The following is a 23,091-nucleotide window of genomic DNA, read 5'->3' on the forward strand; positions in this document are numbered from 1 at the left end:
ATTTCAATGTTTTAAGAGAATGTATAAAAAGTTATTTTAATACATATTCTGTGAAAGCAAAACTTTAAAAACAAATTTCCACCTTTTTTTCTTTTTTTTTCACATAGGCGCAATACATTACTTTTTTACTCGAACATATTCTGTTTGTTTATTCCATTGTTTCTTAGTAAGTTTTAACACTTATTATTGAAAGCAATTTCATTTTTTTTTTAATTGCTTACATTTTATATTTGCATTTTCTTTTTTCTTTAGATTTAAATCAACATTTGCTTCTTCATTTATATTTTATTAGCATTTTTGAACTCATTTATTTTTTTATACTTTCATTTTTTTATTTATGTGTGTATTTTTCTCATCTAATTACAACTAATTTAAATTATTAATTTTAAATTATTATTTATTCACCATTGTTTGACTTGTGCTCGACTAATTAGGTTTGTTAATCTGAATGAGATAAAAGTAGCATGAGCAATTGTTTTTGTCATTTTGATTTCCATCTGTGTCTCTTATGATTTATGAATGGACTTAGAGTAGTTAGGATCCGTTTGAGTCAAAGGAAACAAGGGGTAAATGAAACATGGGGTAAATAGAAACAAACTCTGTTATTACACTTGCGGTAATTTTGAAACTGAAGTGTTGGTGAGTTTTGCCTATCTAACATATATAAGAGACTCTGAGAGTTTTGCGTCTTTGGAAATGATTGTATATGCGTCATCATTGTTTGAAGAAGACGCTTTGAAAACACGTTTTTTTTTTTTTTTTTTTTTTTTTAATAGCATTGTCATCTTACATCTTTCTTTCCCTCAGGTCTACAAATGCAAAGTTACTAGTTTCAACTACTTTTACTTATCATGTGAAAGGTTCCTAAAACATTTATTTATAAATTTCTACTTTCCAGTTATTTTTAGTGCGCAATTTTGGTGTTTTTATTTACCCCATAATTATTTGAAAAATGGAAACAACTACGTTTTTCGTTCTCCTTCATTTTGGGAGATTAAATTTCGTAAATCAAGGTGCATTTAAATGCTGAATTTATTGTATTGTTTCAGTTGGATCGTTATTTATGCAGATATACTTAAAACTCCACTAGTATAAAGTTTAATCTTCTAATTACCTACAAAATGCTACTATTCTTTGCAAACAGACATTTATTTTTATGCAGAGTTAAAAAGAAAAAAAAAATTAAAAGCATTTCATCAAGTTTATGCTTCGAGTTTAATGAATATTACTGAAACGTTCAATAGTTTGTATATTTCCTAGAATAAGTAGTTTTTCATCATAATTCTTTGGTAATTGCTGAGTCATCCATCAAGTACTATTTCACTTTTCCCATAAAGAAATGTTTGCCCTTTAAAACCCATACTACAAAAAAAGCACTAATATAAACGAAGGCTACGGAAACGTTATATTTTAATGCATACATTTGTGTCCCGCAAAGCTTAAGCATTTATTTCTTATCTAGAATAGGGAATTAATTCCATGTCACTTTTATTCCTAATTCTTTCGCAACTATATAAGCAAAAAAGAAATTAACCCTAATGTAGTATCCTGAAATATTCAGAATTAACCTACAGGCAAACATTTACGTGTGTTTTTTCATCCCCATCAAGTGACGTTCCATTTGTCTTTAAAAAACGTTCGTCATTCAACACAAATTTTACAATAAAAGGCATGGCTATAAACGAAATAGATTGAAAAGGTTTTTCTTTTATTTCTGCACACATATCTCATGAATTTTAAGTACTTATTTCATATCTAGAGGGAGCAATTATCTTCTTGTAAGTTTTCTTGTTAATTCTTTTCCAAGTATGTGTGCAAAATAGAAAGGATCAAAAAACTGCACCAAAAAAACTGGGCCATCTCTTAAGTTGCTGCAACTAAAAAGATCGCAAGTTCGTAGTCGATAAAAAAGGAAGTTTAATATTGTTACTAAAGCTGGAGGATTTATCCAAGCCCGAGTTATGAGTGCTGGCCCGCATTTTTTAACTTCTTGCGAAAAGAGTAATGATTGCAAGAAAAAAAGAATGGTCGAGTAAAGAAAGTCTGGCACCTGCAGCACATTAAGCAATGATTGCTCCACACTCCTTAATGAGGATCGAAGCAAAAAAGGAAAAAAGTTTAAGTAATTCAATCAAGTAATTTGCACCAAAATACGGTATTAAGCACCACTTCGGGGAAAAAATTGATTACATTATGCTTGCTTCCCGTAGTCATTTTCGTACCAGAGTTTCTTGTAATTTTATTTTTTAATATTTAATTCAGCGCAAACACGCTTTTTATAGTGTTAAAAGAGTTTATCTCACTTTATGATTTAAAGTGTATTGTAATATTCTTTTTAAATGATCTTTTCTACGCACTAAGTTAACTTTTTTTTTTCAAAATGGAGCAATTTTGGACTAAAGAGTTACGTACAGAAATACATTAATATATTCAGAGTATTCACATGATACAGTTTTTTTTAATAACATTTAATTCATTTTAACTAATACCCCTCTTATTTGACCACTACTTTCAACTCATAATGACTGCTAGTTTCTGCCTTGCGGACAAAGGCACGCGCTCTATTGTATATGTAAGCTCCCTGTTTCGGTTAATATTTGGAACAGTCGTTTTTTGAAGATCACATTAGTATGTTTACAGCAATCATTTCTCAAACATTTTGTAATGAACTCTCCTACGAAGTGAGTGACATCTTGGAGACACCATTTGACAATAGCACTGACAGCTCCGGGACGTCATTGTTTGACTTTATGGGCAGGATCATTCCTGTTGTCTTTAGAAAAACCATTTTAAACATTCTGCATAAATCCATTTCAAATAACAATGTATAAAAATTAGTTTTGCTAGATACAAGTTTATAAAACCGTACTAATGTAACCTAAGGCATCGTTTTTCGCTCTAGAGGGCCCCTGCGACGATGCTGAAGAAGTAGTATAGTACAGGCTTAGCATATGACAAGACGTTGTTGATATCGGCAGCATATTAAAGGGAGGGCAGCATATTAAAGTAGACGTACTTTGCCTTCATGAAGTTAGAGGAATTTTTGCCAGTTATAAATGAATTAGTTAAAATGTACTGCTTTATCAATGTTTTATACTTAAATGTTCATTCGGCTTTTCATAAAAATGTTCTACTTGAAATATATTTTTAAATCTTTGAAATAAATTGATTCAATTATGCTTTTTTAAGTTCGAACTTAATGAAACTTTCATTGACTTTTGTGTTAAAATAGTCTAATATTTAAAACAAATAAGAGGAATTTTGATCAAAATTATCCGTAACTGTTTCAACTGATAATTTGATTTAAAACGTATAAATTTCACCTCTTGATACATCACGTAAGCGAAAAACAAATGTAGACATTCTATTCCCCATTCTCTGCAACTTTCTTTAAGAATGCTTAATTTCCCTATAGTCAAATGTAGTTTTAAACACGCGAAAATGTCGGAGATATTTCTTTCGAAAATTCTCTTTATAAAATGCAGTATTCCCTTCTGAGAATCTAAAATTTGAACATTCCTAAATTCACATGGACTGTTTCTTGCGAATGATATGCAGTTATCCTCTACGTGATAAAGCTTTTTTATACCTGACACTGCGTCTTAAATCCAAGCACGAATTCCCAGAAGATTTTTTTACCACAGAAGAAAATGATAACTGCCGCTCCCAGGCCTTTACTCAACCCTTCCCCCTCCCTTTGTTTGCAGCTTTAGCTACTGTAAAAGGATTTAGTTTCCCCGTCCATTGTGACAATAATTGTGGAACTTTAACCGTAAAACTAGCTCCTAGAAATACTAGGCTGTTCTAATCCGACTGCTATTTAGAGCCATTATTGGCTAGGGATATAAAAAGAAGAAAAAAGTAGGTGCTAAATTCAATTCCTTCCTCTGTTTTAGATCTGAAACCTGATAAAGAGAGGTGAATAATTTTTTGTAGAGATTCAATTCTTCTTTTTAATTCTCGTTAATCCTCAAGTGTGTGGGAAGGTGCTTTAATTTTTCCTTTCGATTTTGAGTGAAGCTGCAGATGAATTCTAATGTCTTCATTTGTTGGGAATATGTATTCACAAAAAATACATATGCTCATTCTATAAAAAATACATAACAGCAACCTCTCATTTTTAATAGATTTTCTTTTATATGTATTTTTCAACCATACGTCGAGTTTTGGTGGCTCGACAACCTCCATTACATGAAAGTTATGACTGAGAAAACAACTGCAATGTCTCTAAAAATGAAAGTAATAAGAACGAACTGTCATCGTTTAACATTTAAGAATGGATGATTTTGAGTTAATTATTATTTTAGTTAATTTTTGAAATAAAAAACACCAGAATTCGGCTAAATTTATGACGATGAAAATACTATAAAACATGGATTTTCCAATTGCAAAATCCAACTAAATTTACCAATTCATGCAGAAACATTTCAATATGATCTCTATCTCTCTCTTGAATCCTCTTTTAAAATATTTGCATCTGAAACTATGGAATGACGCAATGTTTTCTCATTTATCAGATATTAAAAGCACTTTCTAAAATTTGTAAATTGGCGAAATAAATTCTACATTATTAGTGGTTTGAGAGGTGCAAAATTAAGTACAAAATTAGTTACATATTTATTGCGCCACTATACAATAAAAGAACAAGTGTTTTGAAAATTTGTAAACTTACTAGTAGCACAATAGTTTGGGAACAAGTATATTTGACTTCTGAGTTCGCGGAAAGGGTTTTCGTTAATGCGCTTCTCTTGCTATTTCGTCTTTTTGATGCTGAAAAAATTATCCCACCAAAAACATAAAATGTACAAAAATGAAAGTCTTGCTTCCACCGTAAAAAGATGTGAGATCTCATGTAAAGCTATGTCAAATGTTTTAGTTATCATCTTCAGGAGCACCTATTTAACAATTTTGCCATAAATTGTTTCCTATTACGTTCGTTGCCTTGCAATATTTATAGTGACAATACTAATATTAAACATCTTTATTTCTATAATAAATATAGTGACTTGGGCTAACATAATAGCATATTTCTAATGACAGCGATATAAGCGCAGTGTTTGTGCTTGCTTACATATTGCGTGAGTTAGGCATGCTAGCACCATATACTTAATTAGAAGTACTCTAAACAGAAGATTATTCTGTACTTTTCCATATTTCCGTACTTTTTTGCTGGCACGGTAGTGCCCCCACATATGGAACTTTATATATAAAAGAGAGAAATATTACCAACGAAGAATAAGAAAGCAGTTGCATTCATAAAGAACATGCACAGTAACTGCAGTAGTTTTAAATCACTAATTTCCAAGAAACAGAAGTTTTCGAAAAAAAAATTGATCCTTATTTGCCGTAACATTTAGTTTTTAAAGGCAAAAAAAATTATAAAATTAAAATTCTTGGAACTTTGGTGAAAATTTAAATGTTTAATCAATCATATTTATTATTAATAATTTGTACTTGTGCAAAATTTGTATAAATTTTTGATAAATAGAGAAATTAATATTTTGCATTAGTATGAACATGGAGAAAAAAAAATTCCGATTTACACCAATGTGTAGTTAAATAAAACTTATCACCAATGATTGCCGCACCACAGAAAAAACATCGTTTCTTCTCACGGAAACGACTTAGCAATAACAGATTGGTTTTATAACTTTATGTATTCCTCCACCCTGCTTTGATATTTCGAGATTCCGATATATATTTATCAGAACAAGGCATAAAAAATGTGTTGAGCGGAAGTAATAACGCCGTATCATGGGCTCATACTCCAACCCATAGGCGTTACATTAAGGCAACAGTACATATTTTTCACCTATCGCGAAAATATCAAAACAACTGCTTTGCTTGTGTTGAGCCGTATCTCATACACACACTTTGTTACGCAGAAAAGACCCTTACTTAAAAGAATGAAAATGTTTTTGCTGAGAAGGGTGGTGCAATGGGGATTTTTGAACATCTTCTGCGTAATGTTTTTCATCCTTTTTTTTCTTTTGTCTTAAAATGTCTTACAGATGTTTATTTAATGGCGCTAAAAACGTTTCACGGGAATCTTTATGATTTAGTGGATAAATTTGCATTATTTGCTTAAGTGTCGTCGCAAATGGTTTAAAAGATTTTTGAAATTTTTATTGTTATTTGTTTGAATCTATTTTCTGAACAAAAACTTTTATTTAAATCATTCAAAAAGTTTTCATATTATATTCTCAGTGCGATTTTATTAGATTTCGTTTGAAACAAACAATTATTTTTGAATCATTCAAAACTGATGAACTAAAATCTATACTCGCATATTATAATTTATTAACTCATTTTTTTAAACAACATGTTTTATTTTCAGCACTCAAATTTCTAACTGATTTATTAGAAAACAGTTTGGAAATTTATTCCTTGCGGAAAATTTGTTACTTTCCTTAAGCAACGAAAAAAAGAGAAAATAAGAACCACAGGTTTGTTTTAAAAATAATAGTTCCGGTACAAATTTATGCTTCATAAAGTAAAAAAAAAAACTATTTTGGACTGAAATAATCAGTTCAGAACAGTCATCGTTCTTTGAACTGCAACAGCGTATCATGATAAAACTAATTCCCTACTAAAGATTATCATCCTCGCTTTACATGATACAATTAATTGCCAAATAAATAACCTCATCCTTAACGTCCAAAATATAAATTATATCGCTGATCCTATTCTGCTTATCCTTTCCGGTATCAAATCCCATATTTTTTTCTTTTTTATCTTGTTTTTATGTATACTGTTTATCGTTGATGATGAGAGAGAATTTCTGTGGTAACGACTCCAAGTTACGAAATCGCTGCTCCTTCTTGCCTTCCATTATCATCTTAACTGATGTGTTTCTCCAAGTAGTGCATTATACCGCCCTTTCTTCAGGTACTTTCCGAGCTTTGGTTTTGGCACAATATGCAATAAGGGAAGAATAGTTCCGATTAAAGTTTCAACACTAGGGCTTATTCTTCTAGGGCCGGGGAAGTTATGAAGCAGATGGAAGGGAATTGCTTTTCCGTTTATTTCTTTTGAGTTAACACTGTTCTTTGAGCTTTTGCGAAATGAGGGTGGCAAAAGAGTTGCAATGAACACTGGCGGTAATCTTCAAAAATATTCTATCGAATCTGTTGAGTGAGGGGTTGACATTATTGGCACAAAGTTTTAAAGAGACTGCTTGAAAGATACACACAAGCACTAGTTTCGTTGGATTCGTCTTAAATGCTTTTTTTTTTTTTTTGAATGCCAAATTGGATTGCTTGACACGTGTGTGTGTGTGTGTGTGTGTGTGTGTGTGTGTGTGTGTGTGTGTGTGTGAAAATGTAGAAAATGTGAAACAAATACTTGATAGGGGGAAAATTAAGATTTTGTTCTTAATTCACAAATCTCAAATTTAAGCTTCAAGGAACCTAAATTCATTGTCAGTTTGAGTTTTGAATGTAATTTCTCTTTCACGTTTTGCATATATCTTTTGTGCATGGAAGCACAATAGGGCGGGTTTTTTCCCCCCATGCGTGTCAGTGGAAATATTGCTCAACTTTTAATTGCAGTTATGCAGAAAAATTGCGGAGAATTTTTTTTCATCTAAAATAGCTTTTGTAGTAATTACTTGACCAGACGATATTTCTTACTTTACTTTACTTAGAAATTGTATGACCATACGACAATCCTTAAATTAACTGCTCTAAATTATTTTTTCCTAAGTATGTTCAAAATGCATAGTTTAATTTAGAACGCCTTATACAAGGGACATTTTATTAGTGAGAACGGGTTTCTCAATTCGTCGTAGCAGGGAGTAATGTAATATCCAATGGCAAACTGCGTGCAATTGTTCAATTTTAAACGTAAAAAAAAGTTTATATTTTTGAAATTCACCGGCAACTTGTTGAAGTCTATGGCGGAAGAGTAATGAGTGATGGAAAGACACGTGACGTTGAGAAAGGAACAATGACTCTGTGGTTAACTTTCATACGGTATGACTAGAACATCCGCCATGTGATCTGACACGTCGCCATAGTTCCATCTTTTTCGAAAACTTGAAGGATTTCTTGGCAGACATCAATAAGATGGCGGTGAATTAAAAAAAACAAGAAACCTTTTATTGCATTTGAAAACCGAAAAAATTTCCTCGCTCCACCATCAGCTGAATTGTGTATCAACTTTATGACAAACAAAGCTTATAACTACACTAATAATACCAGTAGAGACGTTGAATTTAATACCCGGCTAGTGGGGGACTGGCAGAGAGTGACCAAGCTTGAACGGATGTCATGTGACAGCCTGCACTGACACAGTGAGCACGCAGTTATTACTTACAAAATGACTCTCGCATCTGTCATAATATGAAAAGAAGTCTTACATACCGTATTCATTATTGTTATAAATCCATTAATCTTGATTATAAAATACACGCACATGAATTGGAATGCACTACAAATGATAGCTTTATTAAATTAAATAAGAACCTAAAATGGTTATCATTTTAAGCATTTGTTATGAGAAGTATTCTTTGGGTTATTAGTTTAGTGTTATTTCTGTCGAGGAAGAAAATCTAATTTGTTTGATTCTTTTTTATCTTTAACTAAATATAAGATCTCTACAAAACTAGTTTCTTTCTTAAGCTTCACTAGCTTCAGATTTCTTTCTTAATTGTTTCAGATTTCTTTTCTACTTGTGGTCATAATTTTAAATGTTGAATCCATTAGCATTCCTTTGTTGCACTCTTTTTATTCTACAAACAAATAATTTATACTTTGGAAATTTCTAAAAGTTTTCAGCGCTGCATTTCAAAAGCTAATAGTAATACATACGTCAGGAAAGTAAAAATACTCATTATTTCCTGAAGTTTTCAAAGTGATGAGTAACAAAACCTCTTTACGCACTAAATACCCATTGGCAAGTTTGAGTATTTAGTTTTCATTTTGTCATACATCAAATTTAGAAAAGAAATGAGTTTCAAAAATAAAAATATTGTCGAAATGGAGATACCTTTTACAAACTATTATCTCGCTAATAATGTCTCTTCAAGCAACCCAATGACAGTTATTTTCTTGTCTTTCTTGCAAAGTATATGTCATCAGTCAAGAATTTTAATAAATGCTCTCGACTTTTCTAATTGAGATTGTTTAAGCTGATAAAGATGTTGCCATTGCAGCGTATAATAAACGTAATAGTGTAGGTTAAAAATGAGGGTAACTTTTTTCGTTCAAATACTTTGGTAACTATGATAACGCTTTGTTGCGTTTTCTTTTTTTCCTTCCCATATGAGAGTTAATTTTAAGAAAAGTGAATTAGTGGCTAATAGCGAAGAAACATCGTGAATGCCAAAAAGATATTTTCAGAAACTTTTCATTCTTGGAGTGCAATTAGAGATGACAGTTGTGCATTCTGTCCCATATACTTCTAAATGAAATTGCTATAATAATTATAGGTATTCACAAATATTTTTTTAATCAAACTTTGTATGTAAAATATTATATTTTGAACTGTCACAGTTGTACAGTATTTTTACTTCTTACCCTCTGAAGAGCCTATATATTTTTAATATTTTTCCACTAATTAGTTTGGAATGTAGACCCTTTACTTTACGTGGTTGGGGAGAAAACGCCACTGAAACACTCCGTTTGAAATACACTAACTTGAAGACGGATATGCCTGATTCTAACTTTGGAAAGGTTAAAAAAAACAAGAATACATCCTTCCGTAAACTGTTTTCCGTGCTAATACTCTAACTACTGTACTTTTACCGTTAGAAAAATCATAATAGTGTCTCTTTGTGAATTTTTATTCAAATGTGGAAATTAATCTCTTCAAAAATAAAGACTATTTAAAAACTGAGCCCTGACGAAGTTTGAAATATAACAATGAAATAAAACAGAAAAATATAATTCATTTTTCATCGTACTTTTAAAATAGTGTTGCTTGCTTCTCGTGTAATATCCCCATGTCATCTTCAAAATTGAAGTGCATTTCCTCATACTTACATTTGTGCAGATAAATAAAGCTTTTAAAAAAATGTATGCTCAATGTGTTGTTAGGCATATTTTTTCTGGTTTGAATTGCAATACATGTGTTTCAAAGTTCCAAGTAATTGTTTCTTTAGTGCAAGAAAGTGGAGATTGAAACAAGTGAACGCAATATTAATTACAACTTTGTGCCTATATATATATATATATATATATATATATATATATATATATATATATATATATATATATATATATATATATATATATATATATATAATAGCATTTTATTTGTGAATATATCAGCGCAAAGTTAATAATTGACAATTTCTTTAATAAAGATTTTGTATGTTTTGGGGCAGAGACGTTGCTGAAAGTGGTATGTGTGAAGGGTATTCGTAAAATTTTCATCTTAACCAGCGCATTAATTAAGACTAGAGTGAGCTTTAACTGTTTGTATCCATTTTGAATCCCCCCCCCCCATATTAGTTTAGGAATAGATCTAGAAACTGTGCTTTACCCCTTGCTTATGTTTGTATATTTTATTTTGTTTTATTTTTGGGGGGAGTATTTTTTCTTTTATTTTGCACAATAAGAATTTACTCCACTGCGTTGTAAACTGACATCTTTGAAAACGTTCAAGGACAAAATAAAAAAGTAGTCCTTCGATGTATTTCCTTTCAGTCGAACCAAAGGAAAATATTTCAAAGGCGAAATAGGGAGCTTAAAAAGCTGTCCTTTGCTTGTCTTCAAAGATTTCGTTCTTGTGAGTCACTTCGACAAAATGTCATTTGGGAAAATGTTTTTAGAAGATGAAAGAAATAGAGATAGATAGATCTTGTACGGCGCTACAGCGTTCATTAAATAACTAAAGTTTGTTTGGTAATTTAGTAGTATGTGCATTTTATGCAACTGAATGTTTGTTTGATAATTTAGTAACACGTGCATTTATGCAACTGAATGTTTATAAACGATATTCAAAACTCATATTATTTTAACTTTTACAGTTCCGTTATTGATTATCTATCTTATTCTACGCCCAATATTACTGAAAAATCAGTATCACATGTGGAAATTCATATTTTACCAACAGAAGTGCGATTATTACAAAAATGAACTTTCAGTTTCTAAAAAACGTATAAAGAAGATTCATGAATAATTATTATTTAGCGTAGAACATAGGTCAACAAAAACAATCATTGCAACTAAAAGTTCACATTAAATATGCGGTTAAAATATGTTTTCTACTCATTTGATATAAAACATCAGATATACAACATAAAATATACGCAAACTTGATTTAAAGTGCTTCGAATATGGGGGACCCTAAAACTTGAAAATCCAATTTTCTGGACAAGCCATTCTTATATCATTACATTTTCACAGGCCTATTTAGACGAAAATTGATGTGCTTTTAAGTGAGATATCATGTTAAGAACCATTTAAACAGGTTCTAATGAACGTGTTTTTACATGAATGACTGCTGGAAGAATATAGAGCATGTTTTTTTAATGCAACGGTAGTAATTTTTCTGCCGTTCTAGAATACTTATAGGACAGATCTAAAAATCCCAAAAATATGCCTGAACCTGGGGTTAATATGTTCTTAATAAGACCCCATATTTAATATGTTATGCTTATAACAGAGAAACAATCGAATTTAATACAAGTTTTCATAATTGTTGATGTTTCCTTGTTAAAGCTTTAGCTTCCTTAACTGTTCTTGCTGGAAGTTGATCTAGATGTAATCAAAATGAAGTAACAAAAAAGTATTTAACATAAAGGAAGCTCATTGTCTCTCAATTTGCATTCACTTTGCATCAGTTCTAGCCTTAAACGCCATTTGTTTCTTCGTTTTAATGCATGTGTGAAAATAAAATAAGACATAATTAGCCTCTTCACTTCATTCAAATGCTAATTGCTTTTGTCTTTCTCGTTTCTTTCAGATGCATCATCCGATACAAATGAAGCCTGCCGACAGTGAAAATAGAAATGGTAAGTCGATACGTCTAGATTTTTTTTTTTCTTTCGTAACCTCGTCTTTTTTTTCTTCCTCGTAACAAAGCCGTGCACTTCATAATTGGGGGAAAAACATGCAGAAAAATCAAACTACTTAATTTATACTTATTGCAATAAAGGTGTGGCATGTATTTGCACTTACGTATTTAGAAAAATATGTAGCAGTTTCGTTTATATCTTATACATTTGGATATATATCGATAACAAAAGTAAGAAAATTAGATATTGTTATAGGTTTACATGATTACGTTTGTTTATTAAAATGACGAATATGGAATAAGTGTCAAATACGTTGGAGTTAAGAAGGAGAGATAACGTTTTAAATCAGACTTAATCAATTTCCACTATAGCTTTACAAATTCTCAACTTTTTTTTTTCCTATCAAAAAGAAATGTAATCTCCTTTTCTTACGTATCTAGAGCTGTTTATGGGCAATACAGTCATATTTAATCAGTCTCCCACTTTTCTTTTTACTTCGAAAAGTGTTTTTAAATCTGCATTTTTTATTGAAATGTGTTGAATAGTCACTAGTAGGGACCGCATAAATAATCGCATTAAAAAAAATCGGCCAAAACTTCACCAGTAGCTGTAAAAAAAGTTTCGCACTAAAAATTATTGTTAAATCGCACAAAAGAATACGCACAAAAAATTGCACAAAAATAAAAAAAATTGCACTAAATACCAAAGTTTATCATTTCAGGAATTAGCAAAATATCCTACCCGTACAAAATAAAAGTTAGAAACATTTGATTCTATTGGAAATCAAGGAATTTGGAATAGGGGTCATTTCATGTCAGTTCAACCACACCCCAACACCCATCATCTCAGATTTCAATGAAACTTTGTATACTTCTATGTTTCATAGTCCTAAGTAACCTCCTAAAGTATTTCTTCTCTATTAAAAATAGTTTTTATTTTATGACCCTTCAAAGTTTTGAGATTTTGCGTTAGTTGTCATTCACAGTTCTCTCAGAATGAACTGCAGCTGTTTGCAAAAAAAATTATTTCTCAACAACTAAAGATAAAAAGTTTTTGAAAATTTTCACATTATACATTAAGACTTCAAGCATTTTGAAAAAAAATATATCAAAAATCTAAATTTATATTTAGCAATTAAAAAAATTAACAAACTGAAAATTTAAAAAAATTTTCAATAAAAAAATGATTTTCAAAATTTTAATTTTTTGGCATGAGGGTCTAAATTAAAATAATTTATATATTTTTTTAAATGATCAGTAACATGTGTGCTAACATATAAAAGGAAAATCTTTAGGGGACTTTGAGGGATTCTGCCCCTTTGCCCCCCCCCCCACCTTATTTTGGTAAAAGAAAAAAAATCGATCACAATCTTACAAACTAAGCTAATTACTAATAGCATCAAAGAAAATTTGAATAATGACAGACATTGGTGTTTAAACCCAAATTTAAACATTTTAATGCTCAAGATTTTTTGAATTGAAAGTAGTTAATTAAATTAATAATAAACAATAAAAACAGGTTATCACGAAATTCGAAATTTTCCTACAACAATTTATGCATACTAAAAATTATTGTTTAGTATGCATTAAGACAACATAGAAATTAAAAGGGAAATCATCTAATTCTAATTTATAACTAGGCAATTAATACAAAGTATCACAAATCCTATGAATACCAGCTCATAGTTCTTAAATTCCTTCTACCTTATGTCTGTTTTCCTACTAAGAAGATTAGAAAATATGTATGTCATTCTAATTATTGTGTTGTGTGTAATCAGATCTAGGCCAAATACAAGTAAAAATTTGATATCTGTCCAGTAATGATTTCTCTAAGCAACTGGGCAAAGAACAGACTAAAAGACAAATTCGAAGCTAGACACTTCTAGTTCGTAGAGCTTTTAACTTGTTTCATTAATCTAATGCAATATCAAACTGAAACATGGATTTGTTTTCAGCTTATCAAACATATTACCCCAGAAGAGTTTAGGTTTAACTCAGCAATTTATTGGGTATGAGTTTGAAATGATTACCATTGCTCAAAATGTTTAGAATTAAGGCTTTGCAACACTCTCATTTGACTCCAAAAGTGTGTTTTGTTATCTTGAGTGTTTCTGTGATCATAAATAGATTCAAATAACTTGGCATTTAAACAAATTACTAGTAATTTACTGATAATTTTCTTAGATGTTTTGTTTTTTTTAATTAATATATTGACCTGTCACTTCCCTAACTTTATGGTTGCTTTACTAGCCCACAACAAGGAACAGCTGCTATTAGATGACAGCTGAAAAGTAAACTGTATGGTAGCTGTATTTATAGTTAGTTGCTTATATTATGAATGAGATTGTTAACTGCTTTTTGTTTATAAGACACTTTTTTCTCCTTGTTTCCTCTTTCAACTGCTGCATTAGTTTTATCAAGGGTGGTATGTTGTTTAAAGCCACTTTTTATTTTATACAAATGATTTATAAACATTCTATTCTAAATATTCCTGTTTAAATACAGTGAAACTTCAGTAACTGGACACACACTGATAACCCCAGTAACTGGGCATTTATTTTTCTTAGGGTTGGCCCAATGCCAAATTCAATGGCTGAAAATCTATCTAACTTGACACACATTTGCGAGAACCCCCTATCAGTCTACACCCAATTGGCTATTCTAGTTCAATTTTTGCTACCAACGTTCTTTCATATTAACTTTTTCTCAGAGTTTTAGTGAATCTCTTTTAGAGAATTCTATCTTTTATCCAGGGGAGTAAGCAACCACTCTGAACTGTTAGTGCAATTCTAAAAGGATAGGATAAAATATACCAAACTGTAGAGAAAGAAGGCACCATTATACCTGTATTCTAAACGAGTGTGAGCAGGACTTTTTATCTTTAACAGACATGACTAACAAGAAGCTTTTATCTCTTTTTAACAATTATGTAGTTATTCTTCACAATATATTCAAATATATTATTGATTTTTATTAGATACTTTTCAAAGAAAGAAAATGAAAAGAATAGAAAATTCCTTTACAGGAATTAGTTTTCATAATGTTAAGCATTAGTAAGTAAGTGATACACACAGAAACTCTTTAGGAATTAAAATTTTGGAACCCCAGTAAGTTGATATCCACTTAAGTCGAAATTTTTTCATGTTTCCTTGGTTTGTCGAGTTATGGAGGTTCCATTGTAGTTTGAATTAGCACATTTTATGCCAATTTCTTTTCTCTATCTATTTATTGCACTTAATTGCACTGCACTAGTGTACACCCCCAAAATCAGTTGAGGAAAAGATGCAAGTTAGTTATGTCGTTATGTTGAGGGGGGGGGATCTGGACAAATATTGTTTTTTTTCCCTTGCAAATACTAATTTGGTTTCTTATTCCCATTAAAAATATATATAAAAATCCATTGAATATGAGAGATGCAATTTATTTCCTCATTTGCTATGAAGAGAGGGGGGGGGGAAGGTAATTTACTTTATTTAGAACATATTATTACTAAGCATTACTATTAACTTTTAAGGGGTGTTAACTGTAATTTCAAGAAATGAAAAGGATGAATTTCTTGCTGTACAGCAGTAACACTAAAATGAAAAACAGTTCCACTATAGCAATTTTTCTCAAACATAAGGGTGGAGGTGGGCGGAGGGGGTACTGAAAGTGCTAGAAACTGCATGATTATGAATTTGTGTTAAGACTTAATTTTTGTTTTCCGCTGTCTTAACTAAAATGCAGTAATCTGTATGCAGATATTGTTGTCTGTAACTTTTAAATTTCATATCTTAATTTCAGAATGTCTATATTTTAAACAATTTTTAACTATTTCAAATTAAAAAAAAAGCTTGAATATTAAATTTATATGTCTGACTTCAATATTAAACACACTTTATATTTAATTTTTTTAAAAATAATTGTTGGGAACTCTGTTTTTAAAGACATAGAAGTGCTTTTCTCTGATGCTTTAGTTTTTTTTGAAGGGGGGGGGGGGGGCAGAATCTCTAAAAGACCCACAATTTTTTTCATAGGGGAAGTTAGGACACATACTCATGATCATTTTTCATTGTTAAACATGATTTTTAAAACTGACACTGATGTTAAAAATTTGACAAGAACTTTTTTCACCAAAAAAAAAAAAAAAAAATCAAAAATTTTCTTTTTCCAATTTTTAAAAAATTCTTAGTATAAACCAAGATTATTATAATATTTTTAATAAAAATATTCAAAATCTTAGTATTTTTTATGAAAATTTCCAAAAAGGTAAATTTATTAGTTGCTAAGAAACAATTTTTTCCCATTAAACAACAGTTCAGTTTAAATGTCTTAAAAATGACAAAAAATGCAAAATCAAAAAATTTGATGAGTCTATAATATCAAAATACATCGAGATTGAAAGAAAAAAAACTAAGGGGTTGCTTTTTACCACAAAATGAGGAAGTGTACCAAGTTTCATCAAAATCTGAGATGGTACGTGTTAAAATCCCATTTTTACGGTAGATTTGAGGTGGAACTACCCCATATTTAAAGTTATTTTAAATGAAAAAGAAGCTTAGATTTTTTTTTTTACATTTGAGTTCAATGTTCAACGCAATGTATATTTGAATTTTTGTAGTAATTGCTCACAATTCTGTTTTTAAGAATATGTAAGAGATTGTCTGTATGATGTTTCCTGCTTTTTTTTCAGAATGGGGGGGGGGGGGACAGAATCCCTCAAAGTCCCCTAATGTTTTTCTTTGGATAAGTTAGAATACATATTCATGATCATTTTTTAAAAAAATTATGATTTTTAAAGCTGACCCTCTTGTTGAAATTCAGAATTATGTTAGCACCTTTTTTTGACAAAAAAATTTAAAATTTTCACTTTTCTAATTTTTTAAAAATTTCTTATATAAACTAAAACTAATAAGATAATTTGTATCAACATGTTCAAAGTCTTTACATTTTGTGCAAAAATTTTCAAAAAGATTATGGCATTAGTTACCAAGAAACAATTTTTTTAATAAACAACATCTTCTCAGTTTGAGTGTCTCAAAAATGATAAAAAATGCAAAATCACCAAATTTCAAAAGGCTATAAAATTAAAACGAATTGATATTGAAAGAAAAAAAATTAGGGGGTTGCTTTTAACCATAAAGGGATGAAGTATACAAAGTTTTATCAAATTCCGAGACGGTGGGTGTTAAAATCCCATTTTTGTGGTTGATTTGACGTGGAATGACCCATAGGTGGAAGCTCAAACAATGGGTTTTGGAAATGATAAATTTTCACTACTCCATGGAGCGTCGTATTCCATGGTAAAGGTCCTAACTAAATCCTCATCAACAGTGACTTATTGGTTTCAAAAGAGGTCCATTCAAATATATGGATGAAAAAATAATTTTATATCGACAAGAATTGCGTTTTTCTTAAGAATTAAAATTCATATTTGGTAAAATAAAAATTTAACTTCAAATATTTTCATCTATGTTCACATGTTTTTCATTTTACAAAGATGTATAACAGATCTTCCCATACAAACGACAACTTATGTAATAAAAGTCCAACTTTTAGTCGTAAAACTTATCTCGACTGCCTTTATTGCAAACTATTTTTCACACTGAAAGCTGAGTAGTTTTCTGGCTGAAATAAGTGTAAGATTTTTCACCTTTAAATATCTCTGCATTTTGTTTATCAATTAAAGTTTCAGAAATTCATAATCGTTAAAAATTGTTATAACTTCCTCCATCAATTTTCATATCAGGCTTTAAGAAAGAGAAAGAAATTGCGAAATATTTAAAGAAGGGCATTTTATGACATGATAAAACTTTCCCAGCAAATTTTAATACGCTCTCCAAATTTAATATTTGAAATTTAATTTATTTTCCAAGCTTATTCACGCGAAATCAAAACAAAATGTACTTCCTGGTATGTTATGAATATTCGCAAACATAAATTACCTCTAAACTACGTGAGGTTTTCTGAAGAAAACTCTTTTCTTATGTACTCTTAATGCTCTGGCTTAATCGTTTGGCTTTTCGCTAGGAATACTTATTTATCGTAGCAGTAATAAAATTTCTTTTCTAAGCAAACCCATTCTTCTCGTAGCTGTAACTACTTGTAATTTACTGCTTATGTCCCACGAAAACAATCCATAAATCCTCCAACATAAAAACGATGTGTTAGGAAAGCCATGATTGTTTAAAACTGGCCTCAGCTTTTGTTGTGCATAAAATATTCTGGACTAAAGCTTTTACTGTTCGCAGGTAAATCATGACAAGGTAAAGTTTAACTTGCTGGGTTTTTTTTTTTTTTTTTTTTTTGTTTTTTTTTTTTTTTTTCGTTTTCACCGTTAATTATTCTTAACCAAATTATTTATGCTGGATTAAATTTTTCTATTAATTTAACGTTTAAATTAAGTTAACTTATCAGCATAATTTAGTGTTGCCAACTTCGTGTGTAGTTTAAGAGTTAGGATGCAGTTTAGAAATGCACTACCTTAAATTAAATTCACCAGTTAAGATTAGAGGCGTAAATTTAACTTATCGACGTACTTTTCTCACTTTTTTGTGTCTATTTTTCCCAAATTTGAAAATGTAAACTTCGTTTACTAGCTACCAGTAATTTGTGAAAACTGAACACTACCCAATTTATCCACATTCTGTTGGGAATAATTCTACTTTCCTAATGCCATTTTCACTCTTTCTACAAACAACAAAAACAGAAAAACATGAGCTAAATGCTGCTCAAATTAGTTTTTTCTGAGGAGCATGAAAAAAAAAATGCTTCATTTTAGGTAAAAAAACGGCACTACTTCAACATCCGAAATTTGTTTAACTGGAACCTCGTTTAACCGAAGCCGGTTTCTTTTAAATTTATTTATTTATTTATTATTTATATTATTTTCTTCGTTATATAAACAAATCGTGGTCAACAGTGGCATCCATCCTTACTGCGGGCACCGATTTTTTTTTCTTTTGCAAAGCCACTCCTAAATTTTAAGGACAGTAAATGATTCTAGTTCCTAAAATGCTACTTGATTTGAAAGTGAACAAATCCAAAAGTAAAGTAGTGTTTTATTAGGTAATTACTTTGAGTTAAATAAAATTAAAAGATGTAAAAATAAATAAACTTAATTATTAGCAGAATAAATACACCTAAACCTATTTTTATGCGGTCTTTTTTATGCGGTTTTGTTTTCGTGCGGTATATTAAAATTTCAATCAAGAGTGGGATTTAGTTGTCAAAATTGCTTTCAAAACGAATACGAGGTAGTATCTTCAAGTGACGACGTAGGCAGCCTGATGGGAAGTCACTGTGACCTCCCAAAAAGTTCCTTATTCGGGAAATTTTGTCCGACCACTCGGCAAAAATTATCATCACTTGGTTTATTTTGATTTCGTTTAAAGATTGTTTCATAAATTTTTGGGTTATTTTCTATGTGAGACATTTTTTATACGGTCCCTATTCATCGCATTAAAAAAAATATTTTTAAACTGTGTTGCGAAAACAACTTTTTGAAGCTACTCGTAAAGTTTCAAAGAATTTTTTAATGCGATTTTTTTATGCAGTCCCTAACCACCGCATAAAACCAAGTTACGTGTATTACAATTTACTATATTATGTCTGATCATTGCTATTCTGACTTATGTGACAGTAATTAAACAAATTTTATTATTTTAAAAGCATAACCTTTAGCTATTATTTTTTTAGTTGTGTACACATGTTTAAGTCTAGAGTTAAAGTTTCTGCGAACTCCTGACCGCCATTTTCAAATACTGACATAAGCTTGACCTCAGTAGCATCCATTTGAGTAAGATGCATACATTTAGTAACCAAAAGTTTTGCCTCAACATTAAAAAGGACCTAGAAACGTTGAAGCATTTCTCCAAAACATTTAAGTATTTTTTCCGAATATTTAAGTATTCCTCCGAAATATTAAAGCATAATTCAAGCTTTTTTTTTTTTACTCAGCAGGGTATGTTTCCTTCAGTGAATTATTTGCAAGTTTTGAACTCCACGATTCTCCAGTAAATCAATTGGTGGTGTACTTTTTTGTAATGCTCACAGAAAAGACTATCAATTACATCTAAAATTGGAACACATTCGAAATTATATAAAAAGAACCTTCCTAAAATAACAAAACTCAAAAATTACTTTCATCGATCGTATTTCCTACGCTGTGTTCAGAAACTTTTCCGTTTCTTCATCTTTATTTAGAGGACGATTTGGGTATAAAAATAAGTTCCATGTGTTCGAGGACTGGAGGAAACTCTAATAAAATAGTCATCCTTTCTTCAGTCTACTCCATTTCGTTAATAATGTATGGTAGTATAGTAACTTTAATAATGTATGGCGGTATTCTGCTCTCTCAAACGAAAGCTCGTGATGTATTATTATCAGGAAAGTATGCATTAAGCTTTTGAAAGGCATATTTTTGAATCGAAAGCTGGATTTTATAAATTGTTGATTGAAAATCCTTGAATTATTGGCATGAAATGTAAGATATTGCAGTTTTCAAGAAAAAACATTTTTTAATGTAAAAAAAAAGGGCTACGAAGTAAGGTAAACGCGCCAATGCTTCAGTGTTACCGCTTCAAGGTTACTTATTTACTTTGAAGAAAGGAATGAACAATGATAATGTAATTAATATATTGGTACTTAATGTAACTATCATATTGAATCAATTTTATTCATCAGTTATTAAAATTTAAAGTAAATGATGTAAATTTTTCGGATGGGATAATGTCAGATGGCCACTACTGAAATTTTCAGATTTTGGAGCGATGCCTACTGGATCAAATTTGAAGATTGGAAAAAATTGAACAAATTGAAATTCTGGCATTTTTAGAAATTGGGACGATTAAGGAAGAATTGTGCTATGATACGCTCATTGAGTTTCAATAGAGGTAATTAATACTGAAGACCCACAGTTTAAACATATACTTCCCTGTGCCACTACTAGTGCGTTTTAAACCTTGACGTGGCCACTACTGTAGCACTCGCCACTACTGGTGTCTTTACCTTATATAAAAAATTATTTAAATTATTGAAATATGGTTGACTTATCTCTGTATCTAAATATCTTCATTCAAGAAAACAGTTCATTAGGCTAAAGTCATACTAAAATGAACGTAGTGTGTTTCAGTAGGATGAATCGCAAACAATCTCCTTTCTCTATTTTGATACATAATGTACAATATTTTAATGTGTAATACTTATGTACCATCTACCCTTCATATGTTTTTAAATATAGCATGAATTGCTAGAAAAAAATTCTGCAGAAATGATTTCGCCATTAGTTCGAATACAATTCATTCCACGTTTTAGTTTTTTCTTTAATTTTTATACTTCGCTGTTTCAACTCTGAACTCAATATTTTTCTTTTATCGAACTTCGTATTGCTCTTCCTCTATTTAATCGCACATTTAGCGACTTCTTCTGCGGCATTGCTTAATTTAATGCCAATAGACCGATGTGATTAAGTTTCAAAAACTGGGCCACCTTTTTTCCCTCGCTTTAATGCAAGAGTTAACAAATTGCCGGCACTCGGTGTTTTTAGCGGTTTCACTTTTGCTCGTTGTATGACTATTTGGCGACATTCGGTGCGGCCATTTTCGGTTTCCTCCTTCCAAAGCTTATCTGTTATTTAATAGCACTGCCGTAATAACCGCGCCGTTATTATTATGGCTGTAATAGGCAACGCTATGTTCATCTGTTCACAAGCCGATACGTGCTTATTTTAATAGCGTACGTCGGTGGTGATTTACTGTAACAACAGAGCTCTGTTTATCTTTGCCGGAAGCACCCACACATCTACGGGATTCCACTATTGAAGAATTTTGGTTAGCCACACACAAAAGTTTCAGGTTTGATTTTTTCACTTTTGTTTGCTGTCTTGAAGCGATGGCGGTGTGATTATTTTCGATAGATGTTTATTTCTTTTTTTTTTTCTTCTTCTTTTTTCAAAATTCACCATTAAATAATGGACCATCAGTCAAAGGTCATTAGTAGAAAATCTGGTTTAGAAACAGTCAAAGTCATAAGCGCTTCACAGAATTTTGCTTTTCATTGCAACTGTTACTCTTTTGAAATAAACATTCTTCTTATTCGAGGAATTGCTCTGGATTGAAATTCTTCTTTTTTGCGGTTTTAACACTTATAATATTTATAAAACATGCTTCTCATACTTTTTGAAAAACAAGTTTTTCTTCCGTCTATTTTAGTTGTGTACCTCATTGTTAGATTTCAGCTAATACTAGTTTGAAGAATCGCCACTACCTAAGTCAACTACTTTTGGGTTGTTGTTACGTACCACACAAGCAATTAAAAAAATTATATGTTCTTTGAATGTAGCCTTAAAGAAATAATACGGAAATCCTTTATTTTGCTCTAATCTATTATGACATTTTCAAAAAAAAAAGATTCATCTGCAAAAAGTAACTATTTTTCACTTCACTAACTAAAAAGTCAAAAATTTTTAAACATAGATTGCGTTCTCTAAATATAACTCAATTTGTTGATTCAAGCAAAAGCATGAAATATAATTCTTCATGCAAAGTTTGTTTAATTGTTAAAGTTCACAACTACTAAAGACAAATATCTTAACATTTTTTTAAATCTATGAATAATTGTGCTTTTATATATATATATTACCCGGTAAATGAATCATAGGGACAATTGCTTTATAAACACTATCTATAACCGTTAGTTTAAATAAGTTCCCCGATAAATGTTTCGTCAGAAACTATGAGTAATGATATTTGTTAAGCTTCAAGAAACTCAAAATAAATAAAAATAGGCTGTCAATAACTATCTTTGACTAAACTACCGATTAACTAATTCGCGAATTTTACTAACTTACTCGACCTGCTTTTATTAAATTATTGAAAAGAAGATATGCATTAAAAATACTATTCTAAGCATTAAATGTTATCCTCAGTATCAATGCAATGTTTATTTATAGCTCATGGGGAAGAGATATCTGTTATATTTAACATAGCTTCGGCGCTTCTTTGATTAAATATACAGTAACTCTTTATACACATCCACCAAAGACAATGAAATCGTAATTTAAATTTATGTTCATTTTTGGGAGTGGAAATTTGAGCGAATACTAACTCACCGCCACCTTTCTCTTCTTCTCTTCTATTCCTTTAAATGACC

The 23,091-nt window shown here is 30.5% G+C and overlaps 1 protein-coding gene across 3 annotated transcripts in view; it reads left to right on the plus strand.

Moving 5' to 3' along the window:
• Positions 1-23,091, plus strand: part of LOC129219260 (CUGBP Elav-like family member 2) — a 542,217-nt gene that overhangs the window by 269,670 nt on the left and 249,456 nt on the right. For all 3 annotated transcript variants that reach the window (XM_054853587.1, XM_054853590.1, XM_054853589.1), the window contains exon 3: positions 11,911-11,959. In XM_054853587.1, coding sequence (XP_054709562.1) covers positions 11,911-11,959 — 49 coding nt within the window. The remainder of the gene's footprint in view (positions 1-11,910; positions 11,960-23,091) is intronic.

This window comes from Uloborus diversus, chromosome 3, assembly GCF_026930045.1.
Source record: "Uloborus diversus isolate 005 chromosome 3, Udiv.v.3.1, whole genome shotgun sequence".
NCBI lineage: Eukaryota > Metazoa > Arthropoda > Arachnida > Araneae > Uloboridae > Uloborus > Uloborus diversus.